Source organism: Arthroderma uncinatum (assembly GCF_011692745.1).
Source record: "Arthroderma uncinatum strain CBS 119779 chromosome Unknown scaffold2, whole genome shotgun sequence".
Taxonomy (NCBI): Eukaryota; Fungi; Ascomycota; class Eurotiomycetes; order Onygenales; family Arthrodermataceae; genus Arthroderma; species Arthroderma uncinatum.
Genome location: NW_022983864.1, coordinates 4,074,727 through 4,092,306, shown reverse-complemented (window position 1 = coordinate 4,092,306; position 17,580 = coordinate 4,074,727). Strand labels below are relative to the sequence as shown.

General features: G+C 48.5%; 6 protein-coding genes across 6 annotated transcripts; 3 read left to right on the top strand and 3 right to left on the bottom strand.

The window, feature by feature from the left end:
* Positions 1 to 517: 517 nt before the first annotated feature.
* Positions 518 to 2,557, top strand: GIQ15_03220 (C6 zinc finger domain-containing protein; the record flags this gene model as incomplete). The annotated part of the gene is made up of 5 exons (XM_033550637.1): positions 518 to 735; positions 794 to 1,231; positions 1,286 to 1,545; positions 1,597 to 2,151; positions 2,217 to 2,557. The coding sequence occupies 5 exons, from the start codon at positions 518 to 520 to the stop codon at positions 2,555 to 2,557; spliced, it is 1,812 nt and encodes a 603-aa protein (XP_033407798.1).
* A 301-nt stretch (positions 2,558 to 2,858) lies between these two features.
* Positions 2,859 to 5,225, bottom strand: GIQ15_03219 (uncharacterized protein; the record flags this gene model as incomplete). The annotated part of the gene is made up of 5 exons (XM_033550636.1): positions 2,859 to 2,874; positions 2,939 to 3,123; positions 3,215 to 4,050; positions 4,471 to 4,623; positions 4,694 to 5,225. The coding sequence occupies 5 exons, from the start codon at positions 5,223 to 5,225 to the stop codon at positions 2,859 to 2,861; spliced, it is 1,722 nt and encodes a 573-aa protein (XP_033407797.1).
* Positions 5,226 to 5,858: 633 nt separating this feature from the next.
* On the bottom strand, positions 5,859 to 9,146 carry GIQ15_03218 (F-box domain-containing protein; the record flags this gene model as incomplete). The annotated part of the gene is made up of 2 exons (XM_033550635.1): positions 5,859 to 8,730; positions 8,929 to 9,146. The coding sequence occupies 2 exons, from the start codon at positions 9,144 to 9,146 to the stop codon at positions 5,859 to 5,861; spliced, it is 3,090 nt and encodes a 1,029-aa protein (XP_033407796.1).
* A 1,126-nt stretch (positions 9,147 to 10,272) lies between these two features.
* GIQ15_03217 (uncharacterized protein) lies at positions 10,273 to 12,669 on the top strand (the record flags this gene model as incomplete). Its single annotated transcript, XM_033550634.1, has 5 exons — positions 10,273 to 10,967; positions 11,035 to 11,469; positions 11,530 to 11,911; positions 11,989 to 12,139; positions 12,215 to 12,669. The coding sequence occupies 5 exons, from the start codon at positions 10,273 to 10,275 to the stop codon at positions 12,667 to 12,669; spliced, it is 2,118 nt and encodes a 705-aa protein (XP_033407795.1).
* An 843-nt stretch (positions 12,670 to 13,512) lies between these two features.
* On the top strand, positions 13,513 to 14,941 carry GIQ15_03216 (low specificity L-threonine aldolase; the record flags this gene model as incomplete). The annotated part of the gene is made up of 5 exons (XM_033550633.1): positions 13,513 to 13,683; positions 13,766 to 14,099; positions 14,179 to 14,516; positions 14,570 to 14,674; positions 14,879 to 14,941. 5 exons carry the CDS (start codon positions 13,513 to 13,515, stop codon positions 14,939 to 14,941), a joined length of 1,011 nt encoding a protein of 336 aa, XP_033407794.1.
* Positions 14,942 to 15,524: 583 nt separating this feature from the next.
* GIQ15_03215 (phosphatase PSR1) lies at positions 15,525 to 17,311 on the bottom strand (the record flags this gene model as incomplete). The annotated part of the gene is made up of 3 exons (XM_033550632.1): positions 15,525 to 15,544; positions 15,598 to 16,180; positions 16,250 to 17,311. The coding sequence occupies 3 exons, from the start codon at positions 17,309 to 17,311 to the stop codon at positions 15,525 to 15,527; spliced, it is 1,665 nt and encodes a 554-aa protein (XP_033407793.1).
* Positions 17,312 to 17,580: the final 269 nt, after the last annotated feature.

The following is a 17,580-nucleotide window of genomic DNA, read 5'->3' as shown; positions in this document are numbered from 1 at the left end:
CGATGGTGGGAGGGCCAGGAGGCCCTCAATAAAGGGGTTGGGGGCCGGTGGGAGACAGAAGAGATCGGTTGCCGGCGGTGGTGCGCAGAGTAGCTCTCCCCAGAGCGCGACAGGGGATGCAGACGAGGATGAGAGGAGGAGACATCCTGTAAAGCGAGCATGCAACGAATGTCGTCAGCAGAAGGTGAGTCTATATACTCTCTCCGTTTGTAGTGGCTCGACGCTGATAGAAATTATGTAGCTTCGCTGCGATGTCGTTCAAGACCCGTTCACAACGTGCACACGTTGTCAACGCCTAAAACTGCCATGCAAGATTGAACCGAACTTCAGACGGGTGGGGAAACGCAGCCGTAATGCAGAGATGGAGCGTGAGATAATCGAACTGCGAAGACAGGTCGTTAATGCCAACGCCAATGCGCAATTCTTAGCCCAACAGCAACAGCAGCAACAACAGCAGCAGCAGCAGCAGCATCAGCACCAACATCTAAATATGGCTACCGGGCATCTTGCTATGCCAATGTCCATGTCCTATAACGCTTCGCCGTCTACGATGCGCACGCAACAATCGGGGCAGGCAGGCGCAGAATATATGAGGCCACACGAGGCAGTTGCCTCGTTGTTGGACCTCAAGTCTGGAGGAGACTTTCTACGAAGCCCTCCTGACCATATGATAGATGTGAAACGGCTAGAAGATGTCACCGTTCATACAGATCGAGTCGCGGAGCTTTTCAACAGGTTAGTTTACCCCCTTAAAATGTGACTTATATTTTCACTAATGACGTTACATTCTCAGGTTCTTCACATACTATCACCCTTTCCTACCCTTGCTTGAGACCCAGAAATCCTCAGACGAGTACTACGATACCTCTCCACTCCTCTTCTGGACCATTCTTGCCGTTGGCTCTCGTCGATATCAAACAGATCCCTCTCTCCTCAACGCCTTGTCCGGCCCGGTGTTGCGATTAGTATGGAGCACACTCGCTGACGTCCCACAAAGCTATCATGTTGTCAAAGCTTTAGCTTTGCTTTGCACCTGGCCTTTCCCAACTAGCAGTACATCCACAGACCCTACTTTCATGCTCTGTGGTATGATGCAGCAAATAGCAATGCAAATTGGCCTCCATAGGCCTTCCCATGCGCAAGATTTCTCAAAATATAGAGTCGAGTTGAGAGAGGGGGAGTTAAAGGATAGGGTTAGAACGTGGGCGTTTTGCAACATCGTTGCTCAGCGGTAAACACTACCATTCCATCATATTCTCTCAAACCATGCTAATATCCCTTATAGAGTCGCAACTGGATATGGCCAGCCGTCATCGACATTATTCGATTGCACACTGTCTTCTACAGAGGCAGATCTCAGGCTACCGCCTGAAGTCAAAGTGCGGCTACAGATCGAAAAATTCTGTGCGAAGATATCGCAGACGTTATATAGTAACCGTCGGGACCCTGTGGGCGTATTAAGTGACGAGGAACGGTATATCATGGCAGCAGTACTGTCCAGAGACTTTGACGACCTAGAGGCTCAGGTTAAAACAGAGACAAACTGTGCGTTCCTTTCTATGCAACATATAATATCTACCCACTAACTGAGTATAGCCATCACAAACGTCTACCTCCGTGCTGCCGGACTCCATCTCCATCTTTCTATTTTCTTCGACAATCCAACCACAAAGGACTACCGTCAAGGCCTATCAGCCCTATTCCTCGCAACAACTGGGTTCCTTGAGGCTGCCTTGGGTCTTGAAACGCCCACCGGCCCCGTCTTATCCTACTGTTCCAACTACGTCTATCAAATGACCCTCGCCGCAGGCTTCAGCCTTTTCAAGCTATGCAATAGCTTTTTTGCCGTCCACATCGACATGAACTACACCAAATCGTTGTTTACTCGTACTATATATGCACTCCGCAACATGTCTGTCACTAACAATGACCTACCACAGCGGCTGGCAGAGGTTCTAGCGCAAATGTGGCGGATGAATGGCATTGGCAGTCGAAATCATCAAATCCAGCGGCAGCAAGGGAATATTGGCCCATCGGAAACTGGAGACTCGTTGATGCTAAAAGTGCGTTGCCGCATGAGCATGTCACTTGTTTTCGACTCCGTTTGGCGATGGCGAGAGGATTTCCAGGCTAGAGGGAAGAATTTTGAAGGTAAGCCGAAGAAAATTAGCGCTATACCTTTCCCGTGGTGTATAAATTCTAACTAGTTGCAACAGCATACCTCAAAAACCCAACAAACCCAGACTCCGGTGCTGACTCCTCAGCGTCCTGCTCCTCTACCGCTCCCATACGCACCTCCACATCTACTCCAGCGCCCGGACTGGAGGGCCTCAGCACAGGGCCGGCCGCTGATCCCACTCTCACCACGCCCGCCATAACAGCTGGACCTATAACAGCCAACCTTGGCTCTTCGACAGCTACCACGATAAGTGGTTTCAACTCGTCGTCTCTTCCCAGCGGCTTCCTGGAACAAAACTACGAGGTATTCGACCCGCTAAATTGGATGCTTGACGGGCTTGTGGAGTTTCCCTACGCCATTCAGGGGTTAGAAGTGTAACGAGAAAACCGGAGTTTGAAAGGTGAATAGGTAAAATGATGATACTTTTTATTTTTATAGCGAGGGATGTTCATATATACCATTCCCCTCGTCTGGGACGTGTTCGGTTCGGGTTTTCTTTGGTTCCCACTTGGAGTTTGCATGGGAATGGAAAAGTGATGTAGTCAGGTTGACCTTATTAGGATAAAGGGGAGTTACTTATTTTCCTTTGAGACGCCGTTAACGCGTATATTATTATAACTAATCATGGTGAAACATATTACTACCAACGCTTTCTCGATTACCTCAAAGTACATATAAATTAGATACCTCTCCAGCTGGGAGTCACAGCACGGTTTCCCTTCACTGGTTACTCTGTATCCTTCCTGACACCAAAATGACCAGCCAATATCAACACCCTCCTCCACCACATCCCCCTCCGCCTCCGCCTCCGCCACCACCACAGCCGCCGCCTCCTCCACCTCCGCATCCTCCACCACCAGAACACCCCGCTCCGCCTCCTCCCTCCGCTGAACATACACCAGCAAATACATTCCCGTGACAGGTACCTGCAACACAACCTCCGGCTATACCTTCAGGCGTAGCCAGGCATGCAGGGTTAGAGGCGTACATATCGCAATTAATTCCTGGATCCATAGCAAACGGTAGAAAGAATACCCCTGCAACGAGAGGGACCCCCCAGTAATACATCGGTATACCTTCCTGATTTTTATTATTATTATCACCCCTTTTCCCCGCCCGTTTCAACATTTTGTAATGTCGATTTCTAAGCTCGAGGAATTTGAGATTGGCCTTCGCGCGGCTAGCTGGTGTTTCGGGCTCCCGGACCGAGTTGTGCGCTGAGATATGTGGATTCTTGTCTGGGTCGGGACTTATATCATCCCTAATGCGGAGCTGTGCTGCATTTTTTCGTGCTGTCGGTGCAGAAGTAGAGAATAGTGCATGTACATGTGGTTCTCGGACAGCTTCGCAGTACCAGCATGTACACTCGCTATATATTCCGCCCCCAGTTATTTTCTGGTATTGCTTAGACGTCCATTCAAACCCATCTGTGAGCTGTGTCTCTACCACTTTATCGTCATGGTTGACGAAAGTTTGCGTCAATTGCATGGAGTAAGCGTAGTATCTTTGTGGCTTCAATTGGTGGGTGTGCCAGGCTAGATCAACATCCAGGGTAGGCACAACGAGTTTGCCTTTGTTTTGGGCTATGATGCGGAAAAAGATGACGTATTTATCAATCAGTCTAGCCATCGTCGATTCTAGTGCGGGAGAATGCAGCCAGTCGATTTTATCCATCTTATCGATGAACACGCCCTGGCGGACGACGGCACCAACAAGGTCGAGTGCGAATGGGGAAGAGTTCTCCCAGTATCTAGACATCATCCTACGAACTGCTATTCGCTCATTAGGACGTGTCCTTCCCCCGTTCTGTATGGCTTGTCCGAGGATATCGCGGGCTTTGAACATAGTTCCACTCGTGTCCTTTTGAAGGTCTGTATCGTTAAATAGTGTTGAGTATAAGTAATCTGCGATTAGCTTATTTGGAAATGTTACCGAATTGGCCGTTGTCAGGGGGTTATCTACCACTCCGTCAGTACTTAGGAGGGTTCCCGGTAGCAATATTCCCTGTTCAGCCAGGAGGCGTATATCATTTCGAAATTTCCCCAGTCTAAGTTTTTCATGGGTGATGAACAAGTGGCACCTCTGGCACTGGACTTTGAATTCTTTGTCTGCATATCCCCGACAATGCATGAAGGGATCATCTATCCTCCCAAGCTGGGGAGCATCGTCTGCCCAAAAAGCGGTCACATTCCCATAGCACCCAGGGCATTGAATTGTTTTGAACGGAGGGTCATCCAGGTTATTCCATAGCAGCCCCGTCCTCTGTTCGAAATTCGATCTAGCTGTAATACCTGGGGTGTATTCGAAGGTGGTGTTGTCGATACATTCGTTTATGACGTCCAGTGGCAGTCCGGATGTCCAAAAGCTCATCTTTCCAAGCCGTAGGCAATCCTCAAGAACATCCCGAGGATTGAGCATGTATGCATGCCAAACCATCACAACATCTGTCTCATCGTATATTAACAATAATATCTTTGATACGTAGTTCCTCAAGAATACGATGAAATAACTAACCTAACGGCGGCATCAAGGCGGTACTCCACAGTGTCCGGAATTCCCATTTAGGGAAATTTTTATATTCGGGATTCTCCTCCACATCATACAGCATGACGCAGCTGCTATTCGAGCCCGGTCCGCCTGTAGGAGTACAAGATCTGACCCAGATTTCAAACCTGTGTGCGGCGCGTGTGACATATATCTCCCATCTCTTCTCCCGTATAAGCGCCAGAGCCTTTCGAGATTCTTCTTCATTTTCGAAGACGTCCGCTTGAATATCATGGATGCCGAATAGGCCATCAGATTTGGATATAAGGTCTCTTAGGTCCGCGAGTGAACGCAGAAGCTTTAGGTGTGCTATACACTCGTCAACTAGGACCGTCGTGGTCAGCCTGGCTTCTGCGGCTGCCTTGAAATCAAAGTTGAGCGGTCGCTGGAGAACCGGCGACACTGGAGGGATATCGCCATTGGGAGCTGGCGTATAAGCTGGAGGAGGTTCCGCCGTCGTCTTCTCTTCAACGGGCGGTGCTTTTTCCTTGGATGACGCCATGAGGCTGACGATGATAACGTTAACTAACAGGTATAGACGGGCCTGGTTACCCCAAGATACTAGCTGGTCAGAACGGTGAAGGTCCAAGGATGCCCAGCAAGAGGTCACATAGCATAAGTCAACGTCTTATGCTTCATGAGGCTGGAAGTAGGATCAGCGGTCTTATATAGAGCGGATGTTTACTATGCAGGGAGGTGTGACGTCTGCGGCAGATGGGGGCGATGCAGCTTAGCCGCAGCTGCAGCTTTCCCCGCCTATAACGAAGCGATGGTAGTTATTAATTAACAACAACCGTGTCATGTTGGCTTAGAAATAACACTAGTTAGATGTGCAGTGAAGCATGGGTACGACCGGGAATCTGCTGGGTTTTAGACCCTAATCGTCATAAGCTTATTTGACGTTGGTTGAGAGGGCTTTCGTTGATATTCAAATCGAAGCATAGAGACGAGAGAGCTAGTCTAGTATATGTCAAATAATGAAGCCAGCAAGGTGTAGATACGGGCCATACATCCTTTAGCAACAAGCGACGACAAGAAAAATAAGCGAAGGCAAAAGGAGACACGAGGTAACATATTTAACCAGCCAAGATACCCAAATACAACCATACTAAAGAAAAATATACGATAGAGAATATTACATTACTACACATTTCGAATCCTTGTTCTTCTTTCGTTCGCCCTTGAGCTTGTTCCATTGTTCCTTCCAGTCCTCTGATCGCGTTGTAGTATTTATTCGAATGTCAGACTGGGATGTCAAGATATTACGGCCAGTACGTTTGTCGAAAAGGCCACCGCCTGCGTTTGGTAGTATGCGGCGACGAGGTACGTCTTGAGAACGAGAACGGGATCTTTCAACGCCAACATTTGTATTAACAGTGGGTCGATAATTCGTTGAGAGGCAGCGGCTACCGCGCGGCAGAGTGTTCCGGTGTGCAGCTTCAGGGAGCGAGTTGGTTCCGGATATTTGGCGTTCAATAGGTAGTGTAGGGACGCCCGGTAGAGGACCTTGAAAGTCGGCAGCCTGGGAGTTAGATGCTACTGGCGAAGGGATGTAGGAAGGCCGTTGGAAGGGATCGGGCTGCATGGTCTGACTTCCTGGCCCACTTGGTTGTAGCTGATTTGGCATTGACGTGCTCATATTCATATTGTGGGAATGAGCTTGGTTCATTGGATCGTGAGTGGTATGGTGGGAGGGGACATTATGGCCAGCCATGGGCGTTGAATTAGCATGTGTTGAGTTCATAGGAGGTTGCATGGGAGGGACCTGAGGAGGAAAGTGAGGGATCGGGGTAATATTGGTGGTGGCTGGAGTGTGAGGGGGTAGAAAAGAGCCAGAATTAGCGGTATTGAATCCAATTTGGCTACTTGATAACTGCCGCCTTCCATTAGCAATCGGGTTGGAAGGTGACATGGCTGTGGTCTGGGTGTTATTAGGATGGTTGACCGGGCTGTTCGTTGCACTGCTTGTTGCAACAGGACGCCTTGGGATTGAGATACTTGGCCGGCTTATGGTTGTCTGGGAACGGTACAGTGACGAGCTCCCTGTTGAATCAATAGTAGAAGTCCTCGATCGACGAAGCACCCTATTGTCTTCGTCCCTAGGTGGACTACTAGGCAGAGGTTCTGTCGCTCTTGGTACAATGCCCACTCTAAAGTGATCAGGCAAAGAATCATCCGCATCTGCAGTATATGGAGGAGGTGGTGGCACCCAGTTATCTGCGTCACTTTCATGGGGAACAACAAACTGCCGGCGGCGAGGTCCTGAGTGGAGAGCAGGGCGAGCGTTCTCAAAGCGGCTGGCTGCAAGACTACGAGAGGCTGCAGTGGCTGCTCGTCTTAATGTCTCAGTAGAGCGAGGTGAAGTATTGCTGTAAGGGCTATCTAAGAATGGTAGAGCACTTCTAGTTTCTCCTCCCGGAGTAGATGGAATAGGCGGAGACGGCGAATCCTCGTTCTGCTGGGAAACTGCAGGCGGTATGCTATTTCTCCTGGTTGCTCTGGGCGGTGCGTGTCTAGCAGCCATGGTTCTCTGACGGCTGATTTGGGTTCTTCTCTTCTGGAGTTCAACTTCAGTGTCGAGGTTTGCATATTGCTCAGGCAACTCCGTTGGAGTAGCCTCGCCGGCTTCAATTATGAGCTCTTCATGTGCACCATTCTTTGTCGAGAGTTCAAAGTCAAACAGGATAATCCGGCCGCCATCGATAGGCATAGTATCCCCAGTAATCATTCCGAAGGAGGAATCAACTCCTCCCGGTGCTACAGTGACAAGTCTGCAGAGCTTTTTAGGGCTACTATCCTCTCCATTTATATTGCGCATCCATCGCATATCCGTGATATCATTGACAGCTTCGAGAGGATGCCCAGAGATGAAGCTTTTGGGGCCTTCAATATGTTTGTTAAGACGTTGGAAGTTTGTGGCCTCAGACGATAAAGAGCCATTTTTATCAGCTCGAGGAATGGTGGGCTGTGGATACGTCTGACATGTTTTCTTCGGATTCTCAGGTTTAGTCCTTGAAGTTGGAACACCGTATATCCATATACCAGAGCCGTTAAAGCTGGCTGCTATATATTCACCCTTCTCACTAGCAACAGGAAGTAGATTCGGCCCAGGCTCATCTCTGTCTGTATCTGCTCCAGGGCCGACAAGGTAAAGCGTACCGCCTGCCAAATCATCGACCTGAGCTATCCTGAATGCCTTCATTTGAGTATCGTATCCCACGAAGAAGATGGATTGGTCTCCACCTTCAGCTGGTGGGATCAGGTTAGCACAGCTGTATCCTTCACCAATTTCCGGGAATAAAATTTGCGTTGTCCACATTCGACTATGAAGCTCTGGTAGGCTAAGGTCGAAACCTGGGTCGGGGAGGAGTGGAGGTGAAATCGTTATCAAGCTGCAGGCGCGGATATCGGTGGAAGAGCCAAAGAGCAACGATCCATCAGAAGAAAACGCTAGGGTCGACACTCCATCGCATCTTACAGCTCTATGGGAAGTAGATAATATATTATCCCCTAGCGCGTAGACTTCAATCCCCCCATCAAATGCCACCGTCAGTACAGAGGCATAGGGTGAAAATTCCAGCGTTAACGGAACCTCGTGAAGTTCAACTGTTTGAAGAAGGCTCGCATGCTGATCGTCAAGTCGATACACCCGTACCCGGTGTTCAGAGGATGCAACAGCCAACAAGGTCCCATCATCAAGGATTGCAGCAGCCGTGGGACGGCGAAGGATCTTTAGCTCATGGCGTACTGAAATAGGATCCGTAGCTAGATCTATCACAAATATCCTCGACGAGCTTAGCGCAAGGAGCAGTCGACCTTGTGCAGAGAACGTAAACCGCAGGGCTTCACCCTGTGGAGAAGCAGATGACGAGCTGACGGACGCTGAAATGAGCTTTACCACGGTCTGCTTTGGCCGAAGAAATGCAGCAAAAACGTGTTGCCTGGCTACCTGGGCGAACTTGCATTTTAGATCTTCGATGCTATCTGACTCATGCGTGGAGGCTTGACTATCAGAAATGGAAGAACAATAGTCTGCCAAGTGGTGACGATAAAGCTGTGAGCAGTTGGAAACCCTTCGCCATTCTCGGTTAAGTAGTGTTAGAGAAGCAAAGCAGTTTGCGTCTGCTGAATATAATATCCTGATCAACGTAAGTTAACATATCGTCCATAAAAGTAATTTTTGATATTTTTATGCTCAGACGTACCTCTCAATGATGGCTTCTGGAAGCCGAGAAAACGCAGCCGTGGACTCCTCTTTCGCTGAGCCACCTCCGTGGGTATTCAACACCTTGGCGGGCTCCCCTGAATCCGAACAGGAGGAGAGACTGTCGTCTTTGGCGTTGCGCTGGTCCAAAGCCATATGTTCACTGCTCTGCATACCATCTACATCTCTGGCCGGAACAGAGACGTGGTTCCCTTCCATGGTTCTAAAACTCAGTTCCCGCTGTAAGCCATGGCTGTATCCAAATAAGCGTGTAAGCCTCCCGTAGCTGTGTCCTCTTATGAAGGATCCATGGAAGGCCGCGACCGTGAAAAGTGAAAGGATCCTGAGCCTGTGGTTGCGTGGCGATGCCTCTCCGACTTTCTCGTTTAATATCTAGTTGGGACGATCTCTGCATGGGAGCGAGCACCAACTTATTTGAACAGCAACCATGCACGCTCAAACGGCTGGGCTTTTTTTTGAAACGAACGGAGCTTTCAAGGATGTCTGGTACTCCACGAACTCCCACGAGTTAAACACTGCAAAAGTCAGCCACGGCGAGCTTAAAATAGCAAGCTTGATGGCGCATGTTTTTTTTTTTACGACGCTTCCAATCAATCAACGGACAACATCCATATCACGTGATATAACATTGATCCCCTGTGTCAGAGCTGAAAACCAACAGTTGCCCACATGTAGGTTCGCTGTACTACCCGGGGGCCGCCTTACACCAGAGCTGCATGCATCTGTCAACGCAACACGCTGTGCTCCGTACATCTCTATATATATATTTGTTTTGACCCCTTTTTTCAGGTGGTTGATATATGATGAGTCAGCATAAAGGGCAAGCTCTGACCAATCAGAGATTGCGAGCTAGTCCCGATATGAACAAACCTTATATGTGTTTCAGCCAATGAGAGCGCGCCTATCCTGGCGGGCCGTCTTACTAAGCGTGCAGGCGCCACGTTGTTCCGTTCCGGGGCCGATTGTCCAATTAGGCGGGGAACACGGCAAAAGCCCTTGCATATCGAAAGAGGCAAGGAAAAGGGAAGAAATCCTGATACATGATACAACTTCGAGATGCCAGAGATCGCCGCCCACGATATATCTCCGAGAAGCGAGGGCTCTGCGTGATGGATGCGTGCGCCGGCCGTATGTTTCACGATCGACTGGGAACTCTAGATCTCGGGACTTGACGTGCATTGTTCAACACACATTTTCTCATTTACCGGATAATGTCACGGCCTCTACCAACGCCGATTTAAAGAGTCAATTATACATAAAACACTCTGATTCGTTGGTGGAGGGCCTTCGCCTTTATATTCTTGCCTATTCTACTTTCTCCGAGATGGCTGCTTCGTCGTCTACACCACTCCCGACCACCGTTGCCCCAAGGGACACGCAGCAATATGCCCTTAGCACCGGCTCTCGCCCGTACCGGTCACACAAAGTCCGGGCCTGTGATCTGTGTCGAAAGCGCAAATCACGCTGCACGGTCGACCTGCCTGGCCAGTCATGCTTGCTGTGCAGAGTTCAAGGCGCCGATTGCCACTATGGCGAAGACAAGTCCAGCCTGATGGACGCGCCGTCATCGGCTATCAGCAGCGACACCAAACCCTGGAGCATGCCTCCCGATACCAAGGGGCTAAAAAGGACGCACGATGATATGAGTACGGCGTCCCCGGCTCGAAATCTTATGGAAATCCCGCGCATGCTCTCCAAGGAAAACCATTCCTCGACCAACCATAAATCAGAGCACGAGCAAGGCTATCGACATGGACCAGGGGAATCAGTACATATTGTTGGTCCTGTTGCGGCTGCCGATGCTCAAGTTATCGAGCGTTATACAGAACGATCGAATAATCACAGCCCGGATAGAAAGACGCCATATAACGTTTATTCCAACGATCCAAGGAAACCAATCCTTTACACAACCGTATCAAGACGACGGCAGGGACTTAGAACGGCGGGGGTTCCGGGAGAAACCCAAAAGGAAATCATCGAACAGATCATTGGCCCTTTTAAACACGATCTAATCAAGATGTATGTCTAGAGCCCTTGCGTTTCTCTAACCAATAATGATCCTTATCACTAATTCGTGGTGACACAGATTCCTGGATAAAATTAATGCTTCCTTTCCGATATTCGACGAAGAAGCATTTTTGAGCGGATATGAGGCTCAAGATGACAGCGTTCCACCACCGTTGCTTTGCCAGGTGTATGCAACGTCACTCATCTATTGGAACCAATCTCCAGTCCTCGCTCCACATCCAAAGCCTGACGTCAGATATGCCGTCAATATGGCCGTAGTTGCACTTCACGAAGAGTTTTCTGCTCCGGGACTGTCGACATTGAGTGCTGCTTTGATCGACCTAACGGGCAGACCTATCTTCTCCACTACAGGAAATGCCATAAACAGCGGCCGTACTGTAGCTCTCTCTCACTGTCTGGGCCTCAACAGGGACCCAAGTAACTGGAAACTGTCCCGTGCAGAGAAGAATCAACGTATCCGGCTCTGGTGGGGCGTTGTCATCCATGATAAATGGTGAGTCCTCAGGTTGTTTCGCATATATCCTGAGGATAAGTTGTTAACCTCAATTAACAGGGCGAGTTATGGACATGGAGTTCCTCCACAGATCTCCCGGAATCAATATGATGTTCCCCTCCCCACAATTAGTGTTCTTGTACCACAAGCAAACCCCACGCAGCAAAGAGTCAGGGCTGCACATTGTTATATCGCCTTGTGCCAGTTGACTGAGATTCTCGGAGACCTCCTCCCACTAGTATATGGCCTTCAACCGAAACCTTCCAAGGAGACATCAAAAATCCTTAGAAGAATGAGGTCGGATTTGGACAGGTGGGAGGATTCTCTTCCGGACTGGCTAAGGGTGCCACAAGATCAAGACGCCCCATCAACATCGGGTTCCAGCAGCATGCAGCTAGCATTTCTGGCGCTAAAAATGCTGGTTTGCAGGGTTGAACTCCAAGTAAGGCCCCATCTTCCATTTGCCAGCGTATAAATTCACACTGGCACACGAAATTCCATGGCGCTAATCAGTTGGAGGAGGAATGGCTACAGGAAGTAAGTCCATCTGACAACCCGAACGCAGAGGCTCGCCGATACTTCCAGACGGAATGTAGGAAGGCAGCGGAGGAAATCGTTCAGTTCATGATATCGTTGAGGAAACCGCAATATCAAGAGTTCTGGATGTCTTGTGAGTAGTAGAGAAATATCTGCCTTTCCCTAGCCTCTTTTATGAAACAAGGCTGATACTGACTATCAACCACAGACAGTTCATACCATCTGACGTCGACAGCGACCCTCCTTGTTCGGTCTGCATTGGAGACATCAGACCCAGAGATTGCTCGATCCTGTCTCAACAACGTCAGCATTCTCCGTGGTGTCCTAGAAAAGGCGCGATCTGAAAATGACTGGGATGTCGGTGACATGTGTCTCGACCACTGCGAGAAGATACTCAGCAAACATACCACTGAAGAAGTAGTGCAAGCTTCAGAGCTTAATAGAAATAACGCCATAAACCATCACAGTACCGACGCCCCTGAAGCAGCGGCGATGACGCCGTATGATCGAACGACACACAACGACATAGTTGACGACATGATGTCGATATCTGGCACGTTCGGAACGATGGATGGTTTCCCGTTTGATATGACTGGAATTTGGGACGTATCGGGCATACAGGATCAGGATGCGAGCTTCATGAATATGACTGCTCTGCAGTGAGAAAAACGGAAAGAGAAAGAAAAAAAATCTGGAATTTTCTTTGCTTCGATGTATATATTTCTTTAATGGGCGGCCTCTTTTTTTTTAGCCTGTATGTATGTTGCAGTTGTATATAGTAGAGTTGAAGTGCCTTATTTCGAACTATGTATTATCTTTCCAGTCGCCTAGAGATGGGTGGTTGCTTGTTGTTTCTCTGATGGGGTTGAATAGCATAGCTGAACCTCCCCGAAACTCTGCAGGAGCAGCATTCTCCCCACGCCCTATTCAAATATATCACGATGACTTTCCCATGACAAGACGGAGTTGCTTCAGCTCCCCTCTCCGACAAGGCTTAAAAGTTTCCCGCAACGAACATCGCTCTAGCTTTCCCGACACACTTTTCCGTTCCAGGGCAGGTTTATATTGGTCATTGTTTGAGAACTCGGTCCGGGGCTGCACCATCAAAGCACCAACCGCAAACCTACCTCCGGGGCTCGTATAAATAACGTGGGGGATACTAGCATTCAAGCTAACGCCGGCTTAGCCGCTGATGAAATGCTCTAAACGAAGGCGAGGTTCCATGCATACCATGGGTTGCATGTCCTGGTGCAGCCAGGGGCCCTGAAGCAGACCCGAGGTAGAGGAAACTGTTTGACCCCGCAGATAGATATAATGCCCAGGCTCTTTGCTGGCAGCATTATACGAATTATACTCATGTAGAAGCCTTATTGGTGGCTAAGTCTGCTTGAGAGCTGCTATATCTGTGCCGGAGTTCCGAGTTGATAGTGAATCGTCACCTATCTCCAATATCTGGTCTCTGTTCTCGATAAGCAAATAACCATTGAAGCAGCATTCTTACAGACGATGACTACCTCCTTAGCATGCACTGCTGTTCAGCAGTCAAATGGTCAAACTAATGAGAACGGAAATGCACATAAATACAAAGCAACGCCAAATCTGACGGCTGCACTTCGAAAGGCCGAGAATGACTTCCGATCAGACGTTGTTACTGTGCCTACGGAGGAGATGATGCAGGTGAGCACATATACCAATATTCATCCACTGTATACATTTGTAATAGAGAAATTGGTGTATATGCAACTAAAAATAACCATAGGCTATCCTTGATGCAACATTTGACGATGACATATATGATGCAGATGTTGGAGAGCCATCTGTTGTTGCCTTGGAGCAAAGGCTCGTCGAGTTAACTGGGATGGAGGCTGGATTATGGGCCCTGTCTGGTACCATGGGGAACCAGATATGCGTGCGCACCCACTTGACTCAACCTCCTCATACCGTGTTGTTAGATCACCGGGCACATATCCACCGGGCGGAATCTGGTGCCTTGCCCGCTCTATCACAGGCCTCAGTTACGGCTGTTCATCCTGCGAATGGCGTTCATTTGACATTGGAAGATGTCAAGAAGAATATGACGCCTGATGGCAATTGTATGTTTACTATGACATTCACTACCTGTCCATTTGGCTTTATATACCTCTATTCAACAATATTAATCAAGGTTAATAGGGCATTACCCACCAACCCGTGTCGTGGCCCTTGAAAATACATTGAGTGGAACCATCCTTCCCCTGAAGGATGCTAAGGAGATATCTAATTTTGTTCGCAATTATCCTGTCCCAGAGGGCCAAAAGCCCATCGCCATGCATTGTGATGCGGCGAGGCTGTTTGATGGAGTTTCTGGAGAAGGGGTTGATTTGAAAGAATACTGCGCCTGTTTTGACTCCATCAGTGTGTGTCTTGCAAAAGGACTCGGTGCTCCAATGGGTAGTATAATATTAGGATCACGACCCTTCATCGAACGAGCCAAGTATTTCAGGAAGATGTTTGGAGGTGGTACAAGACAGGTATGTTCTTGAAAGCAATTGTTCAAATTTTATACGTAACTAACTTTGTGTAGCCTGGTATGATGGCTGCCAGCGCCCTTGCGGCTTTTAACAATTCATTCCCTCAGTTCCCTCGTGTTCATGCCATGACCAAAGCTGCTGCCGCAAAACTAGAGGCAGTAGGATATAAATTTTCCCTACCTGTCCAAACCAATATGATTGTTTTGGATTTAGTAGCGGTGGATATACCAGATGCGGCATTTGTTAAATATTGTAAGGATGCAGGGATTACTGTGTTTCCTGGCGGAAGGCTGGTATTCCATTATCAAACCTCAGTGGATGCATCAAACAGGCTGGTGAAAGCATTGACACTGTTAATGCAGGATAAGAAGGCTGGTAAGGTTTTAGATGATGCTGATGGGAGGAAGTTGAACGGGGGATGTTAATGAGTATAATTTAGGGGTCTAGATCTGGGGATATGAATTTGAGTAATTCTTTCAAGAGAAACGTCAATTTTGATACCTCTTCATCTACTAGAGCTATTTGAATAGGATATTGTATACAAGAAGCAAATATATTTGAGTAGGCCTAAAGTAACTACACCTGCATCCATGAAATTAGAGTACATAGCATCGAAGAGTTGAATGGGTCATAATGGCCTCGGGAGACCTGGGAAGAGCAAACGCCAAAGCAGTGGAATAGTATTATTGTGCACCTGCCAACATCCAACATCCATCGACATGCAAGAGAGTCTAGAGGGAAAGATTAATGCAGAACAAAAATGGTAGAGGTCGGTAAAATGTAGGTGGGAGTAGAGGGAAGAGGCAGAAAGTAACAGCTGGGATCCTCCATCCTCACGCCCAGATGAAAGCAAAGATATGTATAAAGACAATTGTAGAAGAATAATTAAAACAAAAAAGAGGAATAGAAGGAATAGACAACGCTCCGGATAGATCCATAGGTTGAGTAGGCTGGCTGTACAGTAAAGCATAATCCCAAGTTCGCCTACCATTCATCAACATACCCCTTTCATGCTTTCCTTCCTCCCACTTCAGGGTCACGTTAAGTCAGGTTCAAATGCGGTTAAAGGTGCCTTATTTACCACCACCTCCGAAGAAGCCAGTAAAGCTACTCTTCATTCCTTTCATCTGTTCTTCTCTCGCCTTCTCCTCCTCAGCTGCCATTTCTGCCAGCCATTTCTCTCCGTTCTCTCGGATCTCCTTCTCGATCAGCTCATATTGTTTCTGGCCTCTCTCGCGGATTTGATCCCACAGCATCTTTCCCTCCTCTATTCCGCCGGATTGACCATCTTCAAGACCAGCTATCGACGACCCGGCGGGCTTTATACCGAAGAGCGAACTGATGCTACCAATGCTATGTTTCGGTCTCTTCGCCTTTTCTTCGGCCAACTGCTTCTCAAATTTGTCTCGCATGGCCTTTTCTCGCTTGGCGAATTCGGCTGGGATGAAAGTGCCGTCGAAAGACTTGAGGACTGGTCTGACATCGTCGATACCCATTCCAGCAACGTATTCTAGGAATGGAATCAGGGCAACGAGTGATTTATCCTTTGCATCGCCTTTCCATTTTGGTAGTATGATGGCGTTCTCGGGTTGGCGTTTAGCGTGAGGAGCATGGGTATCGACCAAAATAACCTTTGAAAGGTCGCGGTTCAGGTAAGAAAGATCCTAACGAATGAGCAACATGTAAGTAAAAATCAGGTCGTGGTAAACGACTAGAATTATGAAGGAAATTACCTTGACATATTCACCGTCCTCGTACTTGGTGGCTTCCCTGAATAGCGGCCACCTGATGATTCGGTATGGGTCAAGCTTTCGAAGAACTTGATCAGCCATCATACTTGGAACGGTTGTGAAAAGAACCAATTCGTAGTATTGATTGAGATATCGGAGGAAATAATCCACTCCCGGCCTCTTTGCTACTCGCCATCCATGCTCACGGCTCCATTCGCTGTGAACCAGGAGATCCTCGAGACTGATGACAAGGGTGTAGGGTTGTCTGAATTGAGGGTCTTCTTCAGGTAGAAGTTTCTCAAAAGCAGGGTCCTTGTAGTAGCTGGTGATATCAGACATACGAGCACGTATACGGCCGAAAAGTAGTCCAAAGCCCCATCCCGAGGGAGAATCTGGATGCGCCGCTTCCTCCTCCGCTGTATCCCAATTTCGGCCAAGATACGCTGTTCCAGCAATAGAGAGGGCCAGGAACGCGGCAAAGGTCAAGTTGGTCATTCGGTTTCTGCGTCTTTCAAGGGACGAGACGTATGCGTTCTTTGGAATATCGCCACGACCTCCATCGTCTTCAGAGGCCTTTTCCGGGTCTTCGGTCAAATTAAGTGCTCCGCTTCGACGTCTCGACTGTGATTCCACTTCTTCTCCCAAAGTAGATGGGATACCTTGAGTCAGGTCAGGAAGGGGTTGTTGGTTGACATATTCTGGCTCTCCCTTTTCGTTTAGAGCATCAGCCTGGCTCTCAGAGGACTCTTGCTTTGATTCCGCGCCGGCGCCTGCTGACTGAGAAGCTGTATTCTTTTGCGATTCGGCAGATGTTTCAAACTCCACTTGTTCCTCCGAGAATTTGTCTGTTTCTGGTGTCTTCGGTTGAGGGACCACTCGAGGCTTCTGGCTGTCTGATAGGGGGCCGGAAGAGGGAGCGGAGGACGGGATCGTGTAGCCGCTGGGCTTCGATGGCTTTTTCGAATCGCGAGCGTAGAATCTGGCCTGTGAGGTAGCGAGTGACAGTCGGGTGCCAACGGGTATCGCCCTCTGCCTCACAAGTGGCAGTATCGAGCGTGCAAGCATGTTGGCTGTTTGTGATGTAGTTCTTTTTATTCAAGACAGATTAGAAAAGGAGCCTTCCCATTGGCTTATATCATGGTATTAAAAAGTGAGATTAAAGGCTGGTTCAATGCCTCTGTCTATGATAAAAAGTGTCTACAAAATCTGAAGCTTCACCTTTCACCAAGACTAAAAAAAGACCCTTGTATGCACTCGGGGCGCGCAGAGAGACCAACTGCGCAGTCATGTGATAAGTGCTTATATAACCATAGACCTTACATAAGCCTTCAGCC